The sequence below is a fragment of the Canariomyces notabilis genome (genome assembly GCF_033297395.1).
Source record: "Canariomyces notabilis strain CBS 508.74 unplaced genomic scaffold N656scaffold_23, whole genome shotgun sequence".
Lineage (NCBI taxonomy): Eukaryota > Fungi > Ascomycota > Sordariomycetes > Sordariales > Chaetomiaceae > Canariomyces > Canariomyces notabilis.
Window position 1 is genome coordinate 396,272 of NW_027041845.1, and position 25,501 is coordinate 421,772.

Consider the following 25,501-nt stretch of genomic DNA (forward strand, 5'->3'; position numbering starts at 1 on the left):
GGCAGTACTCATCCTAGGGTACCGGAAAACTGGCTTGCTTGCCAAGTGATACTTCAGCCCCCGCCTTTCTTTCCTTGGTCCTCCGCCCGTCCCTTGATCTTTTTGAATTGGCTGCTGCTTCTCGCTCTCATCGATGCGGAAGCCGGCCACAGCAGCAATTGAATCCCCTCAGCTCGCTGCCTGACTGCGCGCCAAGGGTAGATGAGATGGCATGGGACACATCATCATGGCTGCATCTTGCTCGCACCACGCAGCTGGTCGCTATCACGGTCGCCACCGTTGCTCAGGCTGCCGTATTACAGTCACATGGCGGGGGCGGCTACCTCCCAAGACCGCCAGTTGAGATGATTATTCTCGAGCTACTGGTGAGTACTCTGCTGAAGGCCCCGATTCCTCTGTGCTTGAGCTGACGGCCTGCTAGTTTGCTGTGCTCCTCACTTACAGCTTGTTCACCATTGCCTTCCTTTACTTCAAGGTGTTTAAGCGCCGCATCGAGAAGAAGAGCTGGCTCACCTCCTTTGCCGTTTTTGATGTGATAGCCTGCTTCCTGACTCTAGTCATCATCACGATTCTGGCCAATAATGGCTCGCCCACCAGCTGTAATGCGTATGGGTGTATCGCCGGCATCCTGAGCTACTGCATGGCGATGGGGCTTGTGTCCGTACCCTTTGCTCTCACCTCCTTATCCCTCTTATTAGCCAGCACTGATTGAGTTCGTTGCAGCCTCTCGTACAACATCACCCTGGCCCTGACAATCCTCCTTATCCATGTCAAACTGGGCTCCAAAAAAGGCACCAAGATTGACGAGCTGCACGATTCGCTCGAGCGGGTCGAGGACGGCCGATACAAGCTCTTCGACGTCCCATCGCCCTGCCCGTCGACACCCAGCTTAGCTCTACCAGCGCGTCTCCCGCCGAGCGAAGGCGTCCTCACGCGCAGAACATCTCTCCACACCATCACCAGCGCTCCAACCTCCACCTGCCCAACCTGCTCCCTATCGCAACCCCCATTGTCCCGGATCCCTCGGAGACCAACCGCGGGCCAAACCCCAACCGCGACAAACAGCGCAGCAGGCCAGAATGCAACCTTCATCCAGACAGACGCGGACAGCGAGAGCGACCCGGCCGCTGCAGCGCTCGTGGCCGACGGCATGCGACACCACCAATCCTCCTGCTACCACCATCACCCTTGTTGCCAACACCCGGAGGAACTTCCCCTGCAGTCGACCTTAATCCCGTCACATTGCCAGCATCAGTCCCAGCAGCATCATCACCAACAGCGCGAGCACCTGCACCTGCAACACCATCACCAACAGCACGAGCACCTGCACCTGCAACACCAGTACCAGCAGCACCTGCACCTGCAGCACCAGTACTTGCCACACCAGTACATGCACCACCCGAACCAGCTGCACCCAACCTTCCTGCGCGCGATGCCGTTGGCGGGGCAATCGCTGCCAGTTCTCCGCGAGGGTCTGGAGCAGAAGTCGCTTTTGACGGACGGGATGATGATGACAATGAGATCTCCCACTCAACTGCGGCAGTCCGAGGTTGAGGGAGGCGGAGGCGGCGACAACGGCAACGGCAATGGGAACGGCGACAGCAACCACAACAGCAACGGCAACGGCAATAGGAACGACGACAGCAACAACAACAGCAACGGCAACGGCAATAGGAACGACGACAGCAACAACAACAGCAACGGCACCGGCATGCTGCCGCAGTACATGTCCGTGCCCTTGTCCGGGCCGGGAATGGCAGGCCACGGCGGGGAAGAAAGCAACGAGATGCGGCTGAGCGGCTATGTCAAGGGCGAGACGCGAGCGCAAGACATGAAGGATTCCGGGCAGTACTGATTTTTACTCTTGGATTTCACCTCGGGTGAAGTTAGATCAGGCTGGGTAGGGTCGGATTGGTTACCTGTCTTTGATGGCAGTTTGACTTTCAGGCAAGAAAGGGGCGGCAGGTACTGCTCGGTTACTTCGTGGGTCGACCGGTTTGGTCGATAAGGTATGGGGAAAGGCGTTTGCTTATTGCTACAAACTGCCTTGAGGGCGACGATACCACGTTCATTGGGCGTTTGGCACGGGGACAATAATGTGTCTACATACTATCGTTATTATCCTGGGTTTGGATTGGGATCTATATATACAACGGGATCTTGACAAACTGGGTTTGGTTGCACCGGCGTCAGGCGGGATCTGGCTTTCCTCACTAGCATATTCTCATTCTTATTGAAATTAATAAGAAAATGTGAGCAACACCTACGTCACTGATTGCCTACTCCTACGTTTTGGGAATTGCAAGACGGCATGGACGATGCTTCATCGACTGTCAGGGACGCTCTGTATTTGCCACATTCCGCTCGAGACATAAACCGATGCGCATGTAGACAACTCACAAGAGGAAAACAGAATCAGGACAAGACACCAGTCAGCTCTATTAGGCAGTCACAATATCCGGACAAGAGAATGCGCCTCAGTATATGTCAGCGGCCCACTCCAGGAGTTGAGACCGCACCCTTTGCACTTCGCCCTTTCCCAGTTCCCATTCCCAATCCCATTCCAATCCCATTCCCATTCCCATTTATCCCAACCCAACCGGCCAGTCTACCCATCCCGAACATATGTTACTCGCATAACAAACCATGATTCACCACCTCCTGCCATAGACGTCATGTTCCTTCCTCGCTTTCCCCCTCTTCACCATTGCCGCAACATCCCTAATAACGACCGGATTGCTAGCTGGATCGTTCGGATCCCCGCCGCCGCCAAGTGAGTGTCTCGCGTCGTGCTTGAACAGCTCCAAAATCTCCTGCAGACCCAGCTTCATCTGGTTCTTGCCCTTCTTGCCTCTGGAAGCGCCGACGCCCTCAATGGTGGCCTCGGCCAGGCGCCGCTTCTTGTCCTGCAGCTCCAGGATGCGCGCCTCGACCGTGTCGGCAACCGTCAGCTTGTACACGACCACGTCGACCGTCTGGGTCAGTCGGTGCACGCGGTCAATGGCCTGCTCCTCAACAAAGGGGTTCCAGAAGGGCTCGACGATGACGACGCGCGTGGCCGCCGTCAGGTTGAGCCCCAGCGAGCCGCACTTGAGAGAGCAGAGCATGACGCGCGTGTGCGGGTCGGTGCGCAGGGCGTGGAGCGCGGCCTCGCGCGCGTCGTTGGCCATCTTGCCGTCGTAGCGCACGAATTTGAGGCCAGGTTGGGAGAGGAGGAAGGGTTCAATTAGGTCGAGCATCGAGGTGAACTGGGAGAAGACGATGAATTTGTGCTGAGGGGCCTCTTTGCGCAGGAGTGAGAGGAGTTCGCGGATCTTGGCCGAGACCATCACACTATGGTGACTATTGTCGGCGGTAGACTTGGTCTTGGACCCGGATTTGGACTGGAATCCATCGCGGTGTCGGCTTTGGTGACGCTTGGCCGGCGAAGTGTCCGAGTCCGAGCCGGAATCTATAGCAGAGAGGATTTCCGATTCGGAGACGCTCTCGCCTTCCGAGACTAAGTCGTCGCTGGGCGATTCAGGCGCGGCTTCAGAGACGACTTGTGAGCGGAGCTTAGCTACTGATACGAAGGTGTCGTCTTCCGAGCCAGAGCCGGATTCGGGCTGATCCCCTTCTGGTGCGTCTTCGTCGTTGACGATGAAGCTGTCAAGCTGGCTTTCGTCCTCATTCTCCGAAGGGTGATCTGAATCCTCCGATCCAATGTCGTCGCCGCCGCCTTCAGCATTCTCGTCTTCTTCATCACCAGCCTTGCCAAGGCGGAGAGAACCACGCTCGTCTTCTGGTACCAGCCAGCTGCCCTCCATATCTTCCTCCTCATCATCGCTATCTGTGATGATTCGGCGGCCTTTCGGTTTCCGCTTGGCCATTTTCTCAATTTTGATCTCCTCCGCAACAACGCTAATCCTCCGCCGGTCCTTTTGCGGCTTTTTTCGGCTGGGGCTCTCGTTGTTCACCTTCTCGAGGCTCTGTACACAGTCGGTACAGCGCAACTGACCATCAGCCACCTCCTTTTTGCTCAGCTCGCTCAAACACATCTCGCACTGCTTTGTCTGGATACCCATCCCGCCTAGCGCATCAGCCAGGTCATCAATATCGTCGGCGACACTTGCTTTCGGCTGGGCGGCCGTGTCTGTAGCCAGCGCGTCCTTGTCTTTATCCAGCTTTGTCTCGGACAGGCGCGGGTGATTGCATGCCTGGCGCAGGCGTAGCAACAACACGAGAGCGTTGGCGTAGTAGTTGCTCTTCGTCTTCATCATCTTCTCGAGGCTCTTGTCAGCACGCTCCTCGAGCCGGTCGTAAAACTCCCGCTCGGCTGGCGAGAACTGAGTTTCGACCGTGACAACTTTGCGCTCTGTGATCTTGAAGGCAGGCTTGGGCATTTCGGCTTCCTGCGACCCCCCTTCTTTAGCCTTCGCAGCAGCCGCGTCGAGCGCCTTCTTGCCGCCCGCGACAAGGGCCCCCTCTTCCTTGAGGATTTCCTTTGTGCGTCGCTTCATGAAGCAGCGAAGCAGGGAGTGCAGGCGCCGAATGGCTATGTGGCCCTTGCCTTGCTTCATTGGCCCATCTATGTTGGCTCGCCACTCGGACAAGTCGTCGTAAGGAGCGATGCGGAGAAAGTGGACGAGCGACTGCAGCTCGTCAAGGTTATTCTGCATGGGAGTGCCCGTAAGGCACCAGCGATACTCGGAACGCAGAGCGCAGCAGGCTTTGGTGGCTTTGGCGTTGCGGTTCTTGATGCTGTGTGCCTCGTCGAGTATGACGCGGAACCAGTGGATGCCGAAACAGCCAACTTGAGGCCCTCTGGTAGGGTCTGGGTTGCTGTTGCCGTGTTCAGATACCAACGTCTGGTAGGTGGTGATGACAACATCGTACTTGGCCAAGGCCTTGGGGTCTTTAGTCCGCTGTTGACCATGATGGACGCAGACCTTGAGCTCATGGGACTTGGCCACCTTCTCTTTGATTTCACCCTCCCATTGTCGGATCAGTGCAAGCGGTGCAACCACCAGCGTTGCTGGTTTGACTCGGTCAAAGTGCTTCTTCCAACCCTCGTCGTCCGGTCCAGGCATCGGGTTGCAGACAATGAGCGAGATACTCTGCAGCGTCTTGCCGAGACCCATATCATCCGCCAGGATGCCGCCTTTGGGCACTGTTCCCTTTTTGACGGGCCCAAGCTCTCGACCCCGCATCCACTTGACTCCCTCAACTTGGTGCGGGAGGAGCTTCACTTTGATGCCCTCAAGTGCACCATCCTCGATGGTTTCCTCCTTTGCTTTGCTGCCCTCGGTTTTTTCCCGTTCGGGCTCCTCCTCTTCATCGTCCATGCCACCCTCGAGCAGGGCTTTCAGGTCTGCCGATGCCTTGGCAGGATCCGTGTAAAACACATTGTCTCCATATGCTGATTGTGAGGGCTGTGAGTACTGATAGGCTGGCTGTGCCTCGGCGCTCATAGAGCTAAACATCTGCAACGCCGGCGCTTTCTTGGACTCGGTCTTGGGCTTCAAGGGACCCGATCCCCTGTACAGATCACTGTGAAACTCTGGCCGCGTCTTTCGCTGGATGAACATGTGGTTGCTGTCCTGAGGCTTACCGAATCGCGGCACCAGCTTCGTCGGGTGGCCAAAGGTCGCCGTGGGCGTCGCAACCGCGGGCTTGCCATTTGCACTGTCTGTTAGGTCCACAACAGCGTTATCGGGGCTGTCGACGGGCCTTGGCGGTGTTATTTGGGAGCCAGGCCCGAGCGATAAGTTGGCGGCCTGCGAGCTGAGAATCTCAAGGTCATCGTCGTTGAAGGAATTGGAGCGCGATCTTGCCATGGTGGTTGACTCGGCACTGGGCGAAGAATAACTGATGGTCGTTGACTCGACCAGGTCGTAGAAGCTTTTCCGCAGTTCGGCTCTTGTCTTGCTGGGGCGCCGAGATTCTTCTGGCTTGGAAAACTCTGGCTTGTCGCCGGATGCAAGGTTATTTCGCGGCTGGACCGAGAAGTTGGCACCTGGTTTTCTGCTTTTGTTGATTCCTGTTAACTTCGTTTCCGTTGTCTGGACCTGCGGTGCACTGCCGGCCATGGTGGATCTACCTCATCTGCGGCGCTCACAATGACGAGAACGTTTAACAGAGCGTCACTGTAGGCCGATGTGCATACAACTGCAAGTGGCGGGTGTGCGAGGGCATGAAAACACACTTTGGCGGGCTGAAGCGTGCTGCTGCCTGCTGCCAGTGCAGTCTGTTTACAAAGGGCCCTGGGCTCCAAGGCAACCGAGACCGCCACTGATTAATGCAGCCCCTCACCGCCCATCGCACACCATGGTGAGCTGCCCCTCACCTGTACCTAACCTGCCTCGGCAACATTGACCAAGATCCGATCACCTAATACACAACATCTCGAAGGACATCGGGAAGAACATCGCAACGCTGCATCCGCAACCAATTCCCGAAGAACAAGACACCCCAGATGACAATACACAATGCTTGTTTTACAGGATGTGATGCAGTTTGTAGTCCTGAGCGACCAGGTGCGAAAAATAAGGATCATGTAGCCAACCGTGCCAAGGAAATCAGGCCCACTAACATTCCAATCCAGCCGCGCCTGCCATCGTGAAACAGAAGAATCACCTTTGCCAGGTTTCTTAGGTTATCTGAGGTGAAGAAGAATGTCGAGACCGACAAGATCACTCCTTAAGTCTATGGCCTTACTCGACACCGTGGACCGTTGGGTTTTGTGACCCAAATCCAACGGAGTAGCAGGGCGCCATGCCGCCAATGTCGCTGCCGATTCTACTTCTACTCGTTTGGCTTCTACCTAGTTTCTCAACCTTTTCGAATCTTGCGGCGGCTTTTGGCACCATCAACGAACCCATACTTCTCGGCCAGCACAATGAACACGAGATGATAACCCGCATAGCATTCCGGTGCCCGAGCGGTCAGAAGTCAGATGGCATATGCTTCGAGCCGCGGTCGCTGGATCAGCTCGCTGGCTATCACATCGACTTCATGGGCTTGCCTATTCCCGGAGCGGGCTTCAACGGCGCTGTCGGCTCGCCCGACACCTTGGACCCGATCCCCGAGGGACCTGAAGCTCACTGTGATGATGCCGACTACCTGGACATTCCCGGATACCCCCAGACACGAGCCGAGGCGACCGCTAAGCTGCAGGTCTGCATCGATCACCTCCGAGAGCGCTTCCACCAGGCCTGGAAGGCGGCAGGGCAGTTGCTCGACGAGACCAGGACCATTCGCCCGGAAATGGTTGAGCTATCAGGCCCGTTCGGCGACTGCGCCTTTGCCTTTCCGGCTTTGCAGAATGATGCCTTCGGGAGAGCGAAATGCAGCGCGCTCGAAGCATTTGGACGGGCCTTGCACGGAATCCAAGACTTTTACTCTCACAGCAACTGGGTCGACAGCGCTGACCCGAGCCAGCCCATCAGCGAGTCAAACCCTCCAGGGCTGGGCATGAACGGTACAGCACCGTTCCTGGACATGCGTGCCACTGGCTTAATACCGCCCGAGCAAATACCGCACAACCTGACCACGGGTTGTTTCGCTTTGCCAGACACCTCTCCAGGATCGGGTGATTGCGCTGGACGCATAACACATCGGGCGCTTAGCAAAGACAATGGCCTCATCTACCCAGATGGTACCATCGGCGAAGTTGGGCCCAACTCTCCTCGGGGCGAGGCTGTCCCGAGCAACTTCCATCTCGCCGTCCAGGCGGCCATCCAGAGTTCACGCGATGCCTGGGCCAGTCTGCAAGACGAGATACGCCACCAATATGGCCCTCTTAGAGGCAATCTCATGCTCTGCGCTCTGGTCCGCGACGACCCCGTCAACGACTGCATCCTTGGCGACTCCGCCCTCGAAAAGAGTCTAATACCTTACACTGCCGAATTTTTAGCCGTTGCGAAATATGACACACAGGATTCTCTGGACACAATACCGCCGGGCGGCATGACATGCGGACTGCAGAAGCAGAACGATTTTGAGTATTGAACATCGATAGACTACGTCTTTGATATTGCCTTTGTAGGTCAGAATTAAATCAGAAGTACATCCTTTCCTTCCAGCCCTGCTGATAAACATATCCAAAACGCCAACCCCCCTGCTAAGTCTAGACATGCGAGGCAATGAAATTATACGCCCGGAGAACGGCTTTCCACCCGTCCGATTTAGGATCACTGCTCAGGTCACAGATGTGCGGAGCCCCATCAAGCAGCACCAACTCTGTGGCGAGGCCCTGCTCGGCCATGGCTCGATGGGACCGCTGAGTCTGCTCCCAGGGGATCAAATCATCAGCCGTGCCGTGGATGAAGAAGGTCGGTACGCGGTAGCTCCCATCCTGGATATGAGCAAGCGGACTAGCAGCCCTGATGGTTTCGAGGGACGGCTGCGAGAGCTGACTCCAGTCCTTCACTTCGGGATGCTTGGCAGCATTGGTGATGCTCGGCAACCCCTTCAGGATGACAGGGAGAGTCTGGGCTTTCCAGTTGATATGGAGCACGATGCGACAGCGGGCATCATGCCAGCTGCGCGGGTCCGCGATGGGCTCCTCCCACGCTCCCACCATGTCGTAGTTGCTGATGGGCTCGTCCCGGACGCCCTCGAGCACGTTGTATTGCTGGCCTTTGTAAGGAGCGCCGTTCGGCTGAATGGGGTTCTGCCACCACGTGTCTTCGTAGTCGGTCGGGGCGTAGAAGACGATGGTGGCCTCGGGAGGGCGCAGCCCACGCAGCGGCGCCGTCCAGCCCAATGACATGGCCAGCTGGCCGCCCGAGGACCAGCCGACTACTACCACGCGGGTCCCGTCAATCTGGAGTCCGGGATTTGGGAGCTTGATTCCGGGCAACTTATGGCGAGCCCAATCGAGTGCGTCGCAAACGTCCACCATGGGACCCTCCATCAACGGCACTTCGGGGCAGAGGCGGTAGTCCAAGCTGACGGGAAGGAAACCCTTGCTGAGCAGGAGACGTGTCTGAGCAGGCCGGATGTCTTTTCTGCTGAACAGCATATGACTGCCTCCGTGTATCATCAAGGCTAATACAATCAGTCAAAAGGGGCTGACATCAACAGGTCGAGATCGACGATCGCTTACCAACGGGTAACTTCCTATCCGGCGACACCTCGCCCTCTAGCGGGTAGTAAATGTCGGCGTGGATGTCCAGGTTTCCGGCTCTCTTATAGACGACCGTCTCCATGGCCGCCTTCACCGGCTTCTCCAGCGCCGTCACCTCTCCCTGGCCAGGAAACGCAGCAATGACCCTCACTGTCTTGGCTTCGGGGCTCATCCCGTCGCTCCAAGACACCTCTCCGAAGCCGGCCCTCTTCATCTTCTTCTCCCAATGCCTCTCGTCGACAAGGGCATGCTTCCGCCCATCCTCAAACACCCACCACCCCTCAAAAAGCCCGACGACAATGTCCAGCCAGTACATGTTTTGCGTAATCTCAATCAGCCCGAGCGCCCCGTCGTCCCGGAGCATCTGCCTCGCGTGTCTAAGGGACAACTCCAAGTTGCGCGTGGCGTGGATGCAGTTGGTGGCAATGACGGCATGGAACGCGCCCTTGTACTCGTCTTTGGGCTCCTGCTCAATGTCAAGGACATCAAACACGAGCCCGTCCTTGTTCTTGAACCCCTTGGCCGCGGCGTTGACGAGCGACTGGCCGAGATCGGTAAAGACATACTCAAAATCGATCCCCTCCCGCCGCAGACGGTCGACAATGTAGCGCGTAGTGCCGCCCGTGCCGGCGCCGACCTCGAGGATGCGGAACTTGCCGGACCCAACCGAGTTGCGGAACGCCTTGACGAGGAAATCGCCCAGCACGCATGACGGTGTCCTCAGCAGCGGCCAGAACTCGTACATCTCCTCGAGCGTCCGCTTGGTCTCGCGTTCGCCAAAGACTACCTGGATCCCTTCCTTGTCGCCGCGCAGGCACGCCGCCATCTCGGATCCCACGGCCCGCACCAGCTTGAGCACGCTCGCGTGCTGCGGGTGCAGGTCGACGATGTCGTGGTATATGGTCTCAGCGGGCGTCGGGTCGATGGGCGTCGCCGTGCGCGTGAAGTTGTCCAGGTCGTCGCCGGTGCCAGTGATCAGGCCGCCGTCTTGCAGGGCGCGGTAGAATTGGCGCACGAGCTTTTTGTGCTTGTCGTGGAATCGCACGACGGGAATACGGTCGCCGGGCCGGAGATTGGCCAGCTTGCAACCCAACTCGGCAAAGGCCTCAACGATGTAGGCCTGCACGAGGCGTGCCTGGTGCGGGTAGGCTTCCGCCCAAAAGTTGACGGCCTGCGTCGCTTTGGCGTGGTGGTCGTAGTTGAGCCGGGTCGCCTCAAAGGCGTCGCGAGCTGAGATCAGGGATGGCACCTCTTGTTTGGAGAATTTGGGTTCGTCGGTTGCGTAGGATGCTGGCGTGGGAGGTGTGGCTGTGCCTTGCTTGATGTTGCTCGCTTCGGTACCGACGTCCGAAGCCCCCGAGTCGATGTCGTCTCCCCCGCTTGTGATGCCGAGCTTCTCGTCGACGTAGGCTAGCAAGGCGCCGACGTTCGGGAAGAACAGGAAGCTGGAGAGGTCAATGGTCAGACCCAGGGCCGCACGGATGTCGTTGAGGACTTCGGTGGCCATCAGGGAGTCGATTCCGAGATCGTCCAGGGTTGCGTCCTCCCTGAGCTCACCCAGCGGGACGTCGGTGACGTTGGACAGGATTTGGAGAAGCTCGCGGCGCTTTCCAGCTGGTGGCTGCCTTGACCCTGTGGTAGGGGCAGTCGAAGGAGCAGTCTGTGCCTGGCCTGGCAGGTAAACGTCGATATCGGCCGGTGTGTCGTCCTTGGCAGGGGTCTTGGACGCGTTGGCGGATTTGTTGACGCTCTTAAGGATACGCCCGAGCAGAGTGCGTGACATCTTCGAGAAGCGGAACCCAAAGGCAGCCATGACCATTTTCTTGGTTCTGGCGTCAAAGACATAGGCATCGGACGAAGCATCCGTCTCACCGCCCTCCCTCATGGTCGAATACACGAGCCACTCGCCGGCGTCAGGGTCGAAAGATCCGCCCAGCTCAATGTGCTCGATCTTGCCGCAGACCAACACGTCCTCGGTGCTCGGGTTGTTGAAATAGTTGACCAAGAAGCCGGCGAACTGCATGAAACTGTCCGTCATGGGCGTGTCGACGAGCCGTTGGTCGGCCGGGTCTTCTGGGGATGGCGTGATCCTGACCTTGCCGGCGGCTTCAAACCCGACGCAGGCGACCTGCTTGATGCCCTGGAACGGCTTGTCGTAGAAGACGACCGTGTTGAAGGCGCGGTAGATGTGGCTGCCCTGCATCGTTTCGGCGTCGGGGTGGTTCATGACCTCTCCCCATCGGCGGTGGCCTGTCAGGGTCTCGAACCGCTCGAATTCTCGCGCCTGATGGGCGTCGTCCCGCTTCTTGAGGCAGACCCTGCCGGTGGAGACCTCGAACGGCTCTGCGTTTGGAACGTCGGCGGGCTGGGTGGTAAAGGAAAACGACCAGGCGGGCAGCACGTCGTTGAGCTTGGTGAGTACGAGTGAGATCTTGGTGTTGGTATCTTGCCCGATTGGGGATCTCATGTGCAGGTCGTCCACCGTAGGCACGTAGGTCGTGGCCTGGGTGTCCTTCTGAAGAAACAGGGCCGCACGCGCAACAACTTCGAAGTAAAGGGATGCCGGAGCAAGGGTCTGCCCACCCATGATATGGCCGTTTAGCATCTGCTTGAAGCGCTCGGCGTGCGGATCGATTCGGAATACGGCCTTGGTGTTGGCCCCGTCCTGGAAGCGGACAAAGCTCAAGAGCTCGTGCTTTTCCTCTACCTCCTCGACCTTCGCCCCATCCGTCGCGTCTTGCTCTTTTGCCGCGCCTCTTCCCGTGAACGGAAGCCAGTGGCGCGTCTTTTCGAACTGGATGGGAGGGAGGCTGAGGGCATCGTAACTCGGTTTCTGGCTTCGGTGGAACGGCCAGAATTGCGTCGTGTAGCCCTTCTTCCACAGGTCGACAGTGATATCGACGAGCGACTCCTGCGCCTTGGACGACGTGAGCTGCGGGGAATGGAATGCGTGCCCCTGCGGATCTGCCACCGAGCCCCTGACGAGCTTGATGACCGAAGAGCCGCGTCCTGCCTCGATCCACGTGCACTGGGAGTATCTGGCCGTGAGCCTTTCAATGGCCTGCTGGAAAAATACGGGCCTTCTGGTATGCTCCGAGACGATACGGAAGTCGGGTTCTGAGTTGCTCTGGAACTCGTCGGTTGTCTCAAGGTGGATGGTTGGCTGTCGCCACTCCAGCTGCTCGGCAAGAGACGCGAGATGTTCCAGCATGGGCTCCGTGAACCGCGAGTGGAAGCCGTTGGTGACGTTGAGCTTCTGCGTGCGGACCGAGCTCTGGAGGTGCGGCGTGTTGGCAATGTGCTGCTGCAGGAACACGATGGCCGCGGAGGAACCCACGACAACGTGGCTTGTAGGGCCGTTGTAGCACGCGATCTCTGCATACTGGCCAGCATCATCCACGGTCCGGATGAGCCCCTCGACCGTCTTGCGGTCAGCTTGCAAGAACAGCATGGAGCCTGGCTCAGAACCCCAATGGGTCTGCATGAGTGACGCCCTTCCAGAGACCAACTTGAGAGCATCGCCAAGTGAAAGCACCCCGGATATGCAGAGCGCAGTGAGCTGACCGAAGCTGTGTCCGACGACGGCCTCGACTTTCAGTCCGCAGTCGATCCAGGTCTTGGCCGAGGCATATTGGACGGCGAAAAGAGCCGAGTGCAGAGTCACCAGATTCCCTGGAGGCTTGGACTCGAAGACGGCGGGGAAGATGCTCTCCAACCCAGCCGAGAGAAGAAGGTCGTTAACGGCGTCAAGGTGCTTGCGGAACACTAGCGAAGACTGGTAAACATCCTCGGACAAGCCGATGAAGTCGCTCTCCTGGCCGCCAAATACCAACACCACAGGCTGGGTTGCCTTGGCTGTGATGTTGATTGTCCCCGAGCCATTTGCTGCTTCTTCGAGCTTGGCCCTAAGTTCCCCAACCGAGCTTACGGGAGTGGCCAGGACGTGTGCGAGTTGGTGGTTGCCTCTGTCAGCAAGATTGAAGGCGACGGACGGCAGAAGATCGGCTGCAGATTCAGCCTCGGCCTTGTTCAGCCAGCTCAGCAGCTTCTTGCTGTACTGCGCGAGGCTGTTGGCGGACCCGGCCGAGATGAACAGCGGGTACTTTGCCAGTCGCGGAGCTGTTGGCGCGGGGAAACGCGAGGACGGCTTCTCGCGGAGCATGACGGCCGAGTTGCTGCCGGCCGCGCCGTAGCTGTTGACCAAGGCCAGGAGGGTTGACGCCTGCCAGGGCATGACCTTTCGTGGGATGGCCATCCGGTAGTCGTCGAAGGACGGAATCTTGGGATTCAGGGATTTGTGGCTCGCCTGCGCTGTGATCTTGCGATGTCTCATCATCAGGAGGACCTTGATGAGGCCGGCAACGCCGGCGGTGGCCTCGGTATGGCCGATATTTCCCTTGATGGAACTGAAATAGAGAACGGAGTCTCGCCCTGACCCACCGAATGCGTCGCGGATGCTGGTGACTTCGATCGGATCGCCCACGCCGGCTAAGAGGAGCAAAATGGTTGGTCAACACCTGCCAATGAAGGAATAGGGGTGGGGATGAATGTTAAGAGGCAACTCACTTCCGGTCCCGTGGGCTTCAATATACGACACATCGTCTGGCGTCACCCCGCTGAGCTCCATCACCTTTCGGTAGAGCTTCACCTGGGAGCCCGAGTGCGGCGCCGTGATCTGGCTGAAGTTGTGGTTCTGGTTCGCAGCGGATCCGACAATGACGCCCAAAATGTTGTCGTTTTCCCTGACCGCATCCGCGAGCGGCTTGAGGACCACGACTGCGACGCCTTCGCCTCGGCAATACCCGTCAGCGTCGGCATCGAAGGGCTTGCACTGGCCACTGGGGCTCAGGAACCCGGCAGCCGAGAGGTTCTGATAGTCAAAGGGACTCGAGATGACGTTGGTTCCGCCGGCGACGGCCCGCGAGCACTCGCCGGACCAGATGGCGCGGCAGGCCGTGTTGATGGCGACCAGAGACGACGAGCACGCGGTGTCGATGGTCAGCGACGGGCCCGTCCAGCCAAAGTAGTGGCTCATGCAGCCGCTGAGGTAGCACCTCGATGTCCCCACAGTGGCGTAGGCAGTGCCGGCGTGGCAGGAGAGATTGTCGTAGTAGTTGTTCATGACGGCGCCGATGTAGCAGCCGTAGTCGAGTGGTTCCGGCTTGGCTGGAGGGCCGAAGTAGCCCGCCGACTCGAGTGCCTCGTACACGACCTCGAGCAGGATCCGCTGCTGGGGATCCCAGGCGATGGCCTCGCGCGACGACTTCTTGAAGAACTTATGGTCGAAGGCCTCGGGGTCGTTTAAGAAGTTACCCCACCATTGCGTCTTTGCGTGGTCTCCCGTCTGCGGCAGTCCAAGCCGTTCGACAGGAGCCGGCTGGACCATGGTTTTGCCCTCGAGGATCAGATCCCACAGCTCGTCGACCGAGTCCGCGCCAGGGAACCGCCCGGCCATGCCGACGATGGCAATGGAGTGGGCCGGGTATTGGGACAAGTCTACACCATCGTGACCAGAGCCGACGCCGTTGGTGAGGGTGGGCTTGGAGGATGCCTCGAGGAGGTCGCTGAGGCTAAAAACGTTGAGCTGCGAATCCTGGACGAGAGATGCCGGAGTGCAGTTCCCGAATCCTGCGACTGCGACGGTCCGGTTGGACTTGGGAAGCTGTTCAACTGCCGACTTGACGGTCGTGTACCAGTCGGCCGTGTCTACCAGCGCGTTTTCCAGGGCGACCCGCGTCAACGATCCTGTGGTGATAGGCCTGCCATCGGCAGTGCTACGAACGGGGCTGCGCAGGGCGCTCGCATCCGGGAACTCAAGTTGCCCAGAGACTTTGGCCAGGTCCAACAGCCTATCCACTGCGCTGGCGTGGACAGGCGTGTGGAAGCGGCCGGATACGGGGACGTCTTTCACGCGCAGCTTGTTCTTGCTCGCCTTTTCGGCTAGACTGTCGCGCTGCGTGGCTTCGAGCGTCACAGTGACGCTCGTCGCGTCGTTGATGCTCGAGATGTAAGCCTAGCGATGGCGGTTAGTCAGCCCAGAACAAAAGAAAGGGGGTTGGAAAAAAGGGGTTGAGAGAAAGGGGCTGAAAAACGGGGCTGAAAAAAGGGGCTCAAAAAGGGGCTGATGCCATCTTACATCAGGGATTGACCGGATGATATCGGCAATATCACCTTGCGTGATTCCGTCCGCCCATCTCAGAGCAACAGCCACGAACTCGTCACCCAACCGGTCCTGGTCCACATAGGCGCCGATGCACACGGCCAGACGCAGCGCGACGGCGGCAGACGCACCAATGTCAGACTCACTCGCCGAGGTGGCCACGGCGAGGGCGCTCAGCAAACCGACGCAGAACCCCTGGACTCCCCCACTGCCGTTGATGCTCTCTAGAAGCTTGCGGTGCGAGCCTTCACCAGGTTGGCCCAGTTTAAGCTGTCCCAGGTAGCGGGTGTACTGGGTGATGTGGAGCAGGACGGTGACGGCCAGGGCGTAGTGGCTTGGCGCGGTGCTCTCCTCCTCCGAGTCCCGGGCAAAGGGCAGGGAACCGCCGTCGTTGGTCCACTGCTTGAGATGATGCAGGTATTTGATGTCGCCTGGCAGGGCAGAGTCATGGTCGACCAGTTCCTGCCAGAACTGTGGCAGGTCGTCGACCGCCTCCTTCAGAGCGCGCAGGTTGGGGTTGGTGAGCAGCTCTTGGCGGGCTTCAAGCAGGGCCTTGTCTGATGGGAACCCCGTCTGTGGTCCGAAGACCAGGAGAGAAGGGAGGCCAGCCATGTTCCGAAACGGGGTGTGGGTGTGATTTGACTTGAGCAAGGGGGTTGAGATCAAGTAGGCCGACCTTGTCTTGTCCACTGGAATGGGAAGAGATGTTGTTGAACTCGGGCGGAGCAAGGTTCAGGTGATGTTGAATGAGTCTCGGAGAGCCCGTAGAGATGGTGGGAGCTACAACCCAATCTGCCTTGTGGATAGGGGGAGGGGAGGATTTTGGATGTTATATACGTGAGTGAAGGTTAGGGGCTGGGGATACGAGTACTCAAACACTAATGCTATGTTCATTGCCGCATATGAGTACTGTCTAGACTGCATGCCGAGCGATACATGTTCCTGTACCATGCCACACTAGGTGCTAGGAGTTTTTGAGGATCCGGAGGACCAAGGAGCGTTTTCGGCCGAATCTGATATTGTTTACTACTAGTAGCATTGTAAGATAGCAAACGAATCGGATGGAAGTTCGCCTTCAATGGCTCCTATCTCGTCCAAACACTCTGGATGAAACGTGCCCTTGGGTCCTTGACAGTGAACGTGTGGTACTAGACCCTCAGTGGCGGCTACAAGAAAAGGGGCGACTTCCTATGTCGGTGCTATACCCCAGATCAGACAACAAAGCGTTGCCACAGATGCAGCAAGGGCTCAAGGGCACCCACACTGGCTTCTCCGGTCTAGTTACTCTGGTACATGCTGCATTCAAGTGGCATGGACTCGGTGTATGTACAGTACATGCAATGCATGTAGGTCTGGATGGAGGACTGACCCCCACGTTCGCTGGGGTGGTAGTAGGATCGTCAACGGACAATTGCTTTGTCTTTTTTATCATGTTCTAGAAACTTCACTACTACTCAGAGGGACTCTATTCACTTACATTCACGTGTATGTTGATAGGCTCGAAGCGGGGGCTTCTGCCATCCGTGTCGGTCGTATGATCGGTACTAGTACCACAACCATGCTGGCAGTAGACAACTTGATTTGTCCGCGGAGGGTGTCGAGACTTGGCAGCCTCATCATGGGCCGCGATTAGACTCTGATCTCGGTTAGGTCGGCGACCTCGCTCTCCTCAACGGATTCACGACTGATAGTGGGATACCGGGACCAGGCTGCATGTAACCCTCGATCTGCAGGCCATAACGGCTCAAGGACTGAGTACGAATATTCAAAGAGCCTGATCAAGTCTACACTCAGGTAGAGATTTTGGGATCCGGGGGGCTGTTGAATCGTAGAAACTGGTGTCCTACACAGGGGTCACCGTTACAGGCTCACGCACGTCGAAAAGACGCTGGTGACGGTGGTACTAGTACCTCATGTGCACTCTTCACTATCTACCTATCTATTCTGTTTACTAGGGATGGGTAATCAACCTTGTTACTTACTCATTCCTCATGCAAGTTATGCTCGTCCTTGCAAACAATCATCTCAGGCTAGTCTCTACCACATATTAAGCAGTACTAGCTAGTACTGGTACATGTAACTAGCACTAGATTCAATCCCGAAAGCTGTTAAGCTTAAACTCCACACCCTGCTGCTTCTTGTATTTCGCCACAAAGAAGTCGCCCTCCATCTTGACATCTTCAGCGGTGGTATTGTAGAGACCAAGCACACCAATCTCATCGCCAATCCTAGCGTCCGGGCTCGCCCACAGTCTCCAGAGCTGCGAAAGCACCAGACGCAGGACTCCATACCCCTGGGGCATGCCGAGGCAGATGCGGCTGCCCTTGCCAAAGCCGACCATGTACTTGTCGAGTTTCTTGCCTTCGTCGCCCAGCCATCGCTCCGGGATGAAGGCGTGGCTGTTGGGAAAATTGTCCTCGTTGTGGTGGAGCAGCACGCTCGTCATGCCGACCGAAGTGCCCTGGGGGATCACCCAGCTCTTGCCCGTCTTTGCGTCTCTGTAGACCAAGGGTCCATCCGGGTCGATGCGGAAATGGGGCGTCGAGTTGCCGTAAATCAGCCGGACGCCTTCCTTGATGACGGCCGTCAGGTAGGGCAAGCCCTCGAGCGTGGCCAGCGGTGTCTTTCCGACGTCGTTGATGGAGGGGATGGCGGTGCGCAGTTCTTCCTTCAGCTTGCGCAGCACCTCCGGGTTGGCCACCATCCAGTAGACCATGTGCTCGAGCGTCGACGCCATGGTCAGGGTCCCCGCCATGAGCAGCATCTGCGCGTCCTGAGCCAGCCGTTCGACCGTCTTCTCCTCGGGGGGCAGTTTTTCAGAGTGCAGGAGGCCGCGGAACACGGGCGTGTTCTTGCCCGCCCAGTCGTCGTCGGACGTGGCGGCCAGCTGCGCGACCTTTTCGCGCGTCATCTTCTTCTGGCGCATGTACGACCCCAGCGCCGGGCTCATGCTCTGCGAGAGCCAAGTTGGCAGCGCCATCATGATGTTGTTGAGCCACGGCATGCGCTTCAGGAGGTGGAATGACTGTGCCCCTGACAAGGACGCATCTCGCTCGGAAGAGTCAAAGTCAGGGGTCTCTGAATTTCGAAAATGTTAATGTGAACCGGCACCTGAATCTGTTTTTCTCACTCACCCAATTTGTGTTGGCACTCTCCAAAGGCCAAAATGTGCGTCAAGTCATTGCTAAAGGCGGCAAACACGCAATTCGCGTTCACGGGCACGTCCGTGTCCTTGAGGTCTGACAAACGCTTGAGCAGCACGTCCAGTCGTTCCTGGAAGGCCGGCTGCAATTTCCTGACATAGGATGGGCTGAAATAGGGCAGGAGGGCGGCGCGGCGCATCCGGTGGATATCGTGGTCGACCGTGGAAAACAACGAGTCGTCGAGACCGAAGAACTTGGTCAAGCTAGGGGCTTTGTTTGCCCGTCTCCTGTCCGTAGTGCTGGGATAGAGAACATCATAAAAATCCTGTTCGATGGTTGTCAGTAACTTGGTGGTGGTTTGCTCAGTTTCTGGGCATCAGCTTACTGGATCTCCAACGTGTAGATCGCGTGGCGATATTCGGACTATCGGCCCGTACTTCTTGTGCAGCTCATCAATCTTCCAGATGTACTTCCCACCGAGCCAGTTATTGTAGTAGGCTTCGTACCTGGGCAAGTCAGTTAGCTCTCAGTCTCTTCAGAGGTGCGGTGCTGTTGGCGGATATGATTTAGGCCGGGCACTTACAGATCTGTCAGAGCTGCCAGCCGCGGCCCTGGGAACTTGGCTATGGGACTCAAGTACAAACGCCAGATGGCACAATAGACGACGTAGATGGAGAGGGTGGCGAGACCAGCCCAAATCAGTTCTATTCTTGAGACATTGGCATGGCGAGTCCAACTTAAGATGTTGTTCATGGTAGAGGAAGACTTGGTAGATGAGAAAACTAGAAAGGTGGTATGGAAACGGGTATGTTCTTCTTTGAACGGGTTAGTTCTACCGTCTGGCTCTGAGAGAATAGCTCAAAGCCCTGTGCGGTTGGGAACAACGTCAAGGTCAAGTGTCTTTTGCCGAGTGAGCGGGAGAGATTCAGGGGCTGCCGACGTTTTATGTGAGATGCTCTAGTCTCTTGAGAGCTCTCCAAGCAGTAGTCCGACCTACTAGTAGTCACTCGACCAGTAGTACTAGGTCCTATGCCCTCGAGGTTGCTATGTAAGTGCCGGTACTCAGAACGGGACAGCATGAAGCCAACGGTTACCGGTCGTTTCCGGCGATCTAGATCCATGTGTGCATACTCCGGAAAACGCATGCTGCTGCTGCTGCGGGGTTGTAGGGTACGGGGTGTCGCCTCCCCTCGCTCATCGTAAGTCGTAGCGAGCAGGTGGTAGGTTCCGGATACCGGGTTGAAATATACAGGGACTATGCCACTGTGGTTCTACTGTAGCCATCGTGTCGTCCGGGGGTTACACGAAACCAGATCCCGGCCCAAGACCCAAGACGCCGAAGTGGTATCAGAGCACAGAGTTGGCGACAACTCCAGGATTTGATATGCGATTGGATGTTGTCTTGATTGAGTTGATTGTGATGCAGAAATTGCGGTTCGAATTGCAGATGGAGTACAGGATTCTGTTACATCCATCACAAGTGTGGGAGAACACCCGTCGTTCGATCGACGAGACTGGTGACTCAACCGTTGACATGAACATGCTGCAGGCAAATCGGCAATCATTACCACGTTGAGTACCTGCTGGGTAGTAGGCGGAAGGCGGCATTGCGGCTGGATGGCTGAACGATAGGGTAACTGCGACTGAATGGAGGTACCGGTGGTGGTGGGCGGTCTAAGGTTACAGAGACAGATTGAGGTCGCACCACAACTTTCACTCATCACGGGACTGTACGTGTGACACAGTGTAGCAGTAAGTAAGGACTTCAGTCAGACTGGCCGGGCTCATTAGAATGTTCTCCCCATTAGTATTATGGAACGTTGTCCGGAAGGTAGGAGTAGTCGTGTACTGCCTGTTGCCTAAGCTATCAGCTATCTTTGGTTGATACTTGCATACTTACGCCTTCCACATGCGCCTGCATCGCTACATGTACATACATACGGAGGTACCTTCCTTTGATACCTCAGTATCGAATTCACGCTGACACGAGCGGCACCCCCACGTGCTAATAGAGTGCTAGCTGGGAAGGATTCACCGTTCCATGGCATAAATCTCCCTCAGTCTTGCGCCATTGATTTCTAACAGTGCTTGCCACACCCAACAAGTAGCAGCGTGGCCGACCATTCTTGCTGGCCGCGGGCATTCGAGATCCGTCAATGCATCCATCAATGCCACCCACCTCGCTTGAAGTCAAAGTTGAGTTAGGTTACCACCCCGGAATGACGGATATTGCGCGCCCTTCGTTCCCATTCGAGAATGAGACCTATACTAGGAATACGAGAGTCAGACCCTGAATTGCAGCCTGCCCGAGGTCGACCGTCGATCTCTCCAGTCTTGTAAGTTGTGCTCTCGTGGTGACTGGTGAGCGCGGCAGAATTCTAAATGCTAATCACCAACGCTCCCGTTTCCTGTCCAAGTCAGACATACTTATTGTACTACACTACCTCTTCATTTAAACAAGCAGTCTGGCGGTCAAGTCTCGCATTCTTTTCTTGCACGATTCTCGTCTTTCCCTCGCACCATCTCCCTGCCATCTCCAGACTCCAGTCATCACTTAGTGCCGTCTTGACCGGTGATCGACGCCCAGGAAGCGGGATCCAACTTCCTGAGGTTAGGTGCATACGGGTGCCAGGGAGCTGCAGTATTGGCAATGCTTAGCCAGTAAGCACGGGCTGATGGTGATCAAGATAGGTAATCGGCCGAGGGACAAGAGATGCTTCCAAAGCTCCACCTCACGATCTCCGCGGTCCGCATCTCGGAATCAAACTCGGAGTAAGACGCATATTACTGCCATGTACGCGGAAATCCCCCGTCAACCTTCTCGGACGCGTTCCTGGCCGAGGCTTCCGGACGGCTGCCTCTTATCTGAGTTATCTCGATGGACCTCTCAAGGTCGCCCGGGGTTTCGTCTGATACAATCGTACAAGGCAGGATGGAGATGGAGCTGGCAGGGTGCATGCCAGGTGCCAGGCCTACATCTTCGGCGCTTCGCACGCCGGTCGACAAAAAGTCGCGCGCGTTACCAAGTGAGGTTGGATTAACGTGTTGCTTTACATTCGCTAGAGCGTGCCTAGTGCTTACGTCGCCCTAGCGTCCGCGGGATCCTTCCGAAGCTTCGTTCCGCGTTTGAATCCCTGACCGGGAGGACTACTGAATCTCGGTATTGTTAGTGTAGGGCTGTCCACCAGGGAAGGCCTGGTCAGAAGACATAACTACACATCGGCATCCACAAGGCTTGATTCAACGCAAGCACATGGGAGCACTTGACCATACTCGGAGATATCGTTTTTATCAATGCCGTGTTCTCTCTCGCACATGTAGACGCATTAGCCGGCTCAATGTTGAGATTGGGACCTCGGGGCTGACGGTACCGCCTGCAGTCTTTTACGTCCAGCCAAGCCAGAGGCGGATAGAAGAGCAAGAAAATAAGGTTTTAGAGTTGTATATGTCACGTTAACGTTAACGTCGGTTGGGAATTTGGGATTAGCATCTTTCTTAGCCCCGGCCCTGAAGCGTGCAGTCACAGCACAATCTTACAGAAACGTCACTGCAGCCATGTCCAACGTCCCGCCACTTGACCACTTCCGAGGAGTCCGACTTGACGCCGACCAGCCACTGAACCTCTTACACGACGACACCATCTACTACGACTACGACCAGTGGTTCGGGGAAGCGGCTTCCGAGCCCTACTATGCCAGCTATGCAACCACCGCTGTGAGCAACACCGGCTCCGAGAGCCCTGACAGCCTGGATGACATCGAAAACATCTACACAGGCTTGCACAGGTGCGTCGACGAGGTTGTTGCGACCATCTCGATCCGCGCACCGCCGCGCTTGGATCAAATCAAGGAGCAAAACCGTAGGGTCATGGACAAGCTGAAGACACTCGAGAGCGCCGCCATCTCCAGCGACAACATGGATGCACAGTACGACCTGGTTCCTGCTGCATCGAAAGCTCGAGCGCCGGCTGCAGACCGGGACCGACCTCGCACCAGCCGGGATAAGCGGCGTCGTGTCTCTGTCACTAAAGCGCGGGCCGGCAGCAGTGCAAAGGCGAATCTTACCCTCCGGCCTATGCATGCGTCCAACGGTGTCGCACTCCTAGGAGCCGACATTGGTGACATAGGACTCACCACCACTACTACTACGGGCACCAGCAGCAGCTTGACCCCACTGTCACATACACATACACCGTATGAGACATATGCTACACAGACGGCGCCGGATGCAACCAACAGCCCCCGCACCCAGTCCCACGGCACCGGGTCCTCCTCCTCCAGTGGGCCCTTGTTCAGCGGTCTGGGGGGAGACTCCAAGCTAGCCAGGAAGCTGCAGCAGATTGGGGCCCGGGAAGCCAGCGCGCAGGTGGCTGAGTTCGCGGCCCAGCTGAGGGCGCCCGAGTACCACAACATGCAGGACCATGCGCTGCCGACCATCGGCCAGTTTTCCTCGCTGTCGTCGCGCACAACAGCCGACGCGGCGCATTTCCGGCAGCTCGTGCTGGGACTGGGCATGGCCATCGAGAGCAGCATCTTTGGCGAGCAAAACTCGCGCATCCGCAAACGCATCGCCCTCGCCCACTTTTACCACGCCTATGCCCTCGCCCAGGAGTACCCGGACCTGTTCCTTTCGTGGTGCGACGACCAGCAGGTCGGGCAGCAGCAGCAGCAGCAGCAGCAGCAGAAGGGTGGTCGGGGTTCAGGTACCTCGGGAATAACGACGACCAACATGCTGCCAAAGGGCGGCAGCAGGTCTGTCGTGCAACACCGCTTCGCCAATCTCATCTTCCCGCCCGAGTCAGATGGCCAGGGTCAAGGTGGTATGTCCGACGCAAAGAGGAAGACGCTAAAGATCCAGATGTGGAGAAAGAGCGGCAAGAAATGGGCTCAAATCATTGAGCGGTTTGGATATGGCATCCTCTTGCTGCTTCCGTCTAGCCTTTCGGATGAGGAGTAAGTCGTACCCCCTTTTTCCCTGCTGTCCAAACCTATTTATATCACTCGGAGATAGCGGAAATATAATCTAACCTTTGTTACCTAGCTTGCGTGTTGCGCGCGACGACGAGATTGCGTATTGCTTGGACGTTCTCGACTCGCGCAGGCATTTGTTTGCCGATCTGCTGGAGCAGGCAAACGGCCTCTTACATGCCCACTTCTTTCTGCAAGATGAGCGAGGCCAGTTGGAAAAGCCAACCTGGAACGATTTTCATAGGCGTTGATTGCATGTGCTCAACAGGGCTAACTCGGAGGGATGTTTCGCGGTAGAGACAATAGACATGCCTAGAGAATGAGAGAGAGAAACTGATAAGTAGCTCGTAACGGTAATAGATACCTCCCCTCAGCTCAGCTCTCACACATCAATCTGACCCTGAACCCCGTAATACCTGTCCCAGAAGGCCGTCAAGCTTGCCAGGCGCAGACCCGGCGCCTCCAGCCTCGACGAGCCAGCATTCCAGACCTTGATCAAGGACCCCTCGGAGCCCAACGCAGGCCAAAAGTTGTCTTCGTCCTCACGCTCGTCTCCCGGGCGCCCGCTCCGCACAAAGCGAGCCAGAGCGTCCGAGATACTCTGTGAAAGCTCCCTGTCGGCGTCCGTCCAGTTCCACTTGAACGCGTCCAGAGTGCCAAAGGCGTATGGCACCACGGCGCAGTGGAAGGCGCGCGCCCGCGACTTCCTGTTCTCGACCAGGTCTGCCTCTTGCGGGATGGGCGGCGCCCGCTCAAACCGAAAGTACCACGCCGGGGATTTGAATTTCTGCGACTGCACCCGCGCCGCGGTCCACGTCGACCACGTGAAAACATGGTCGGCAAGCAGCTGCGACGACGCCCACCTGACCCCTTCCCCTTCGTCATCCGCCTCGGCCGGGTACAGCCGCAGCGCGTCCTCGGCCTGGTCTTTGAACGTCTCGCGCACGTACGTCTCGAAGTCTTCCACCGAGGCCAGGAAGGGCATGCCCGAGGCTTCGTTGCCGACGTTGCCCGCCAGCAGGGGGACGTCGGCGGCGCGACCTTTCAGCAGCGCCGCGAGCGGCGACTCCGGCAGCACGTAGCCGTCCACGATGGGGTTGGCCGTGTCGAAGAGGCTCAGGCTCGTCCTGGCCGCCGGCCACAACGCCGCCCGCCAGATTCCCTCGGACCGGGGCAGGTGCACGCCCGCGATGGCGGCGGGGTGAAGGGCGCGCATCTCGTCGATTGACTTGGCGCCGAGATGGGACTGGAGTTCCAGGCCGGCCTTCTCCGCGGCAGCGAGGCCGGTGAAGGCCGCGACGTGGCCGTGTGCGTCGTCACCTGGAAGGAGGGGCGCGACGCCGGGTCCGCTCTCGACGACTGCCTTGGAGAACAGCCCCCGGGCGAGCGGCGAGGCGCGGAGGATGTGCACACTGCAGCCGCCGGCCGAGGCGCCGCCGATGGTCACGTTGGCCGGGTCGCCGCCGAAGCGGGCGACGTTGCGCGAAACCCACGCTAGCGCCGCCACTTGGTCCTGGATCCCGTAGTTGCCGCTCGTGCCGTGGGGAGACTCGGCCGTCAGCTCCGGATGGGCTAGAAAACCCAGCCGCCCGAGCCGGTGGTTCACCGTTACCACCGTAAGCCCTGCGGACGAGGCAAGGTGCTCCCCCGAGTAGATGGGGTTGGACACGGAGCCGAACTGGAAGGCGCCAAAGTGGAACCAGACCAGCACCGGCCGGAGTGCGGTATTCTTGGTGCTGTCTTCTTCCGGGCCCGTGTAGATGTTGAGGTAGAGACAGTCTTCCGAAAAGGAGGTTTCGCCTCCGTAGTAGATGGAGTTGGGCGGCGGCGCGAATTGGAAGGCGGCGGGCGGGAGCGAGGTGGCCGACCGCACGCCTGTCCAGGGGACTGCGGGCTGTGGGGGACGCCAGCGGAGCGGACCGACGGGCGGCGCAGCATACGGAACCCCGAGGAAGGCGCGGGTCTTGTTGGCAAGGACGAGCCCTGACACGAGGCCGGATTCGGTCTCGACAGGGGCTGAGAGGGAAGACTTGGCGCTTTCAAAGTCAGTCATTGTAATGTAAGGGTATGATAGTAGAACTGCGAGTAGTCGATCGTGATGGGAGCTATTGAAGCTGATGGG

At 57.7% G+C, this 25,501-nt stretch overlaps 7 protein-coding genes across 7 annotated transcripts; 3 read left to right on the forward strand and 4 right to left on the reverse strand.

The window, feature by feature from the left end:
• Nucleotides 1-206: 206 nt before the first annotated feature.
• N656DRAFT_800709 (uncharacterized protein) lies at nucleotides 207-1,855 on the forward strand (the record flags this gene model as incomplete). Its single annotated transcript, XM_064818035.1, has 3 exons — nucleotides 207-365; nucleotides 422-657; nucleotides 724-1,855. 3 exons carry the CDS (start codon nucleotides 207-209, stop codon nucleotides 1,853-1,855), a joined length of 1,527 nt encoding a protein of 508 aa, XP_064667369.1.
• A 430-nt stretch (nucleotides 1,856-2,285) lies between these two features.
• Nucleotides 2,286-6,184, reverse strand: N656DRAFT_782662 (uncharacterized protein). The gene is made up of 2 exons (XM_064815804.1): nucleotides 6,080-6,184; nucleotides 2,286-6,006 (listed from the first exon to the last, which is right to left on the reverse strand). Exons 1-2 carry the CDS (start codon nucleotides 6,082-6,084, stop codon nucleotides 2,652-2,654), a joined length of 3,360 nt encoding a protein of 1,119 aa, XP_064667370.1. The 5' UTR covers nucleotides 6,085-6,184; the 3' UTR covers nucleotides 2,286-2,651.
• An 85-nt stretch (nucleotides 6,185-6,269) lies between these two features.
• Nucleotides 6,270-8,385, forward strand: N656DRAFT_321192 (uncharacterized protein). Its single transcript, XM_064809234.1, has 3 exons — nucleotides 6,270-6,515; nucleotides 6,584-8,022; nucleotides 8,107-8,385. Exon 2 carries the CDS (start codon nucleotides 6,754-6,756, stop codon nucleotides 7,987-7,989), a length of 1,236 nt encoding a protein of 411 aa, XP_064667371.1. The 5' UTR covers nucleotides 6,270-6,515; nucleotides 6,584-6,753; the 3' UTR covers nucleotides 7,990-8,022; nucleotides 8,107-8,385.
• Nucleotides 8,108-15,881, reverse strand: N656DRAFT_791648 (BcPKS19, polyketide synthase; the record flags this gene model as incomplete). The annotated part of the gene is made up of 4 exons (XM_064816996.1): nucleotides 8,108-9,030; nucleotides 9,089-13,597; nucleotides 13,676-14,660; nucleotides 15,246-15,881. The coding sequence occupies 4 exons, from the start codon at nucleotides 15,879-15,881 to the stop codon at nucleotides 8,108-8,110; spliced, it is 7,053 nt and encodes a 2,350-aa protein (XP_064667372.1).
• Nucleotides 15,882-17,361: 1,480 nt separating this feature from the next.
• Nucleotides 17,362-19,165, reverse strand: N656DRAFT_770811 (cytochrome P450; the record flags this gene model as incomplete). The annotated part of the gene is made up of 4 exons (XM_064813805.1): nucleotides 17,362-18,347; nucleotides 18,404-18,737; nucleotides 18,798-18,918; nucleotides 18,996-19,165. 4 exons carry the CDS (start codon nucleotides 19,163-19,165, stop codon nucleotides 17,362-17,364), a joined length of 1,611 nt encoding a protein of 536 aa, XP_064667373.1.
• Nucleotides 19,166-21,823: 2,658 nt separating this feature from the next.
• Nucleotides 21,824-23,741, forward strand: N656DRAFT_847567 (uncharacterized protein). The gene is made up of 2 exons (XM_064819272.1): nucleotides 21,824-23,364; nucleotides 23,453-23,741. Exons 1-2 carry the CDS (start codon nucleotides 21,968-21,970, stop codon nucleotides 23,628-23,630), a joined length of 1,575 nt encoding a protein of 524 aa, XP_064667374.1. The 5' UTR covers nucleotides 21,824-21,967; the 3' UTR covers nucleotides 23,631-23,741.
• A 20-nt stretch (nucleotides 23,742-23,761) lies between these two features.
• On the reverse strand, nucleotides 23,762-25,432 carry N656DRAFT_715356 (alpha/beta-hydrolase; the record flags this gene model as incomplete). Its single annotated transcript, XM_064812041.1, has 1 exon — nucleotides 23,762-25,432. One exon carries the CDS (start codon nucleotides 25,430-25,432, stop codon nucleotides 23,762-23,764), a length of 1,671 nt encoding a protein of 556 aa, XP_064667375.1.
• Nucleotides 25,433-25,501: the final 69 nt, after the last annotated feature.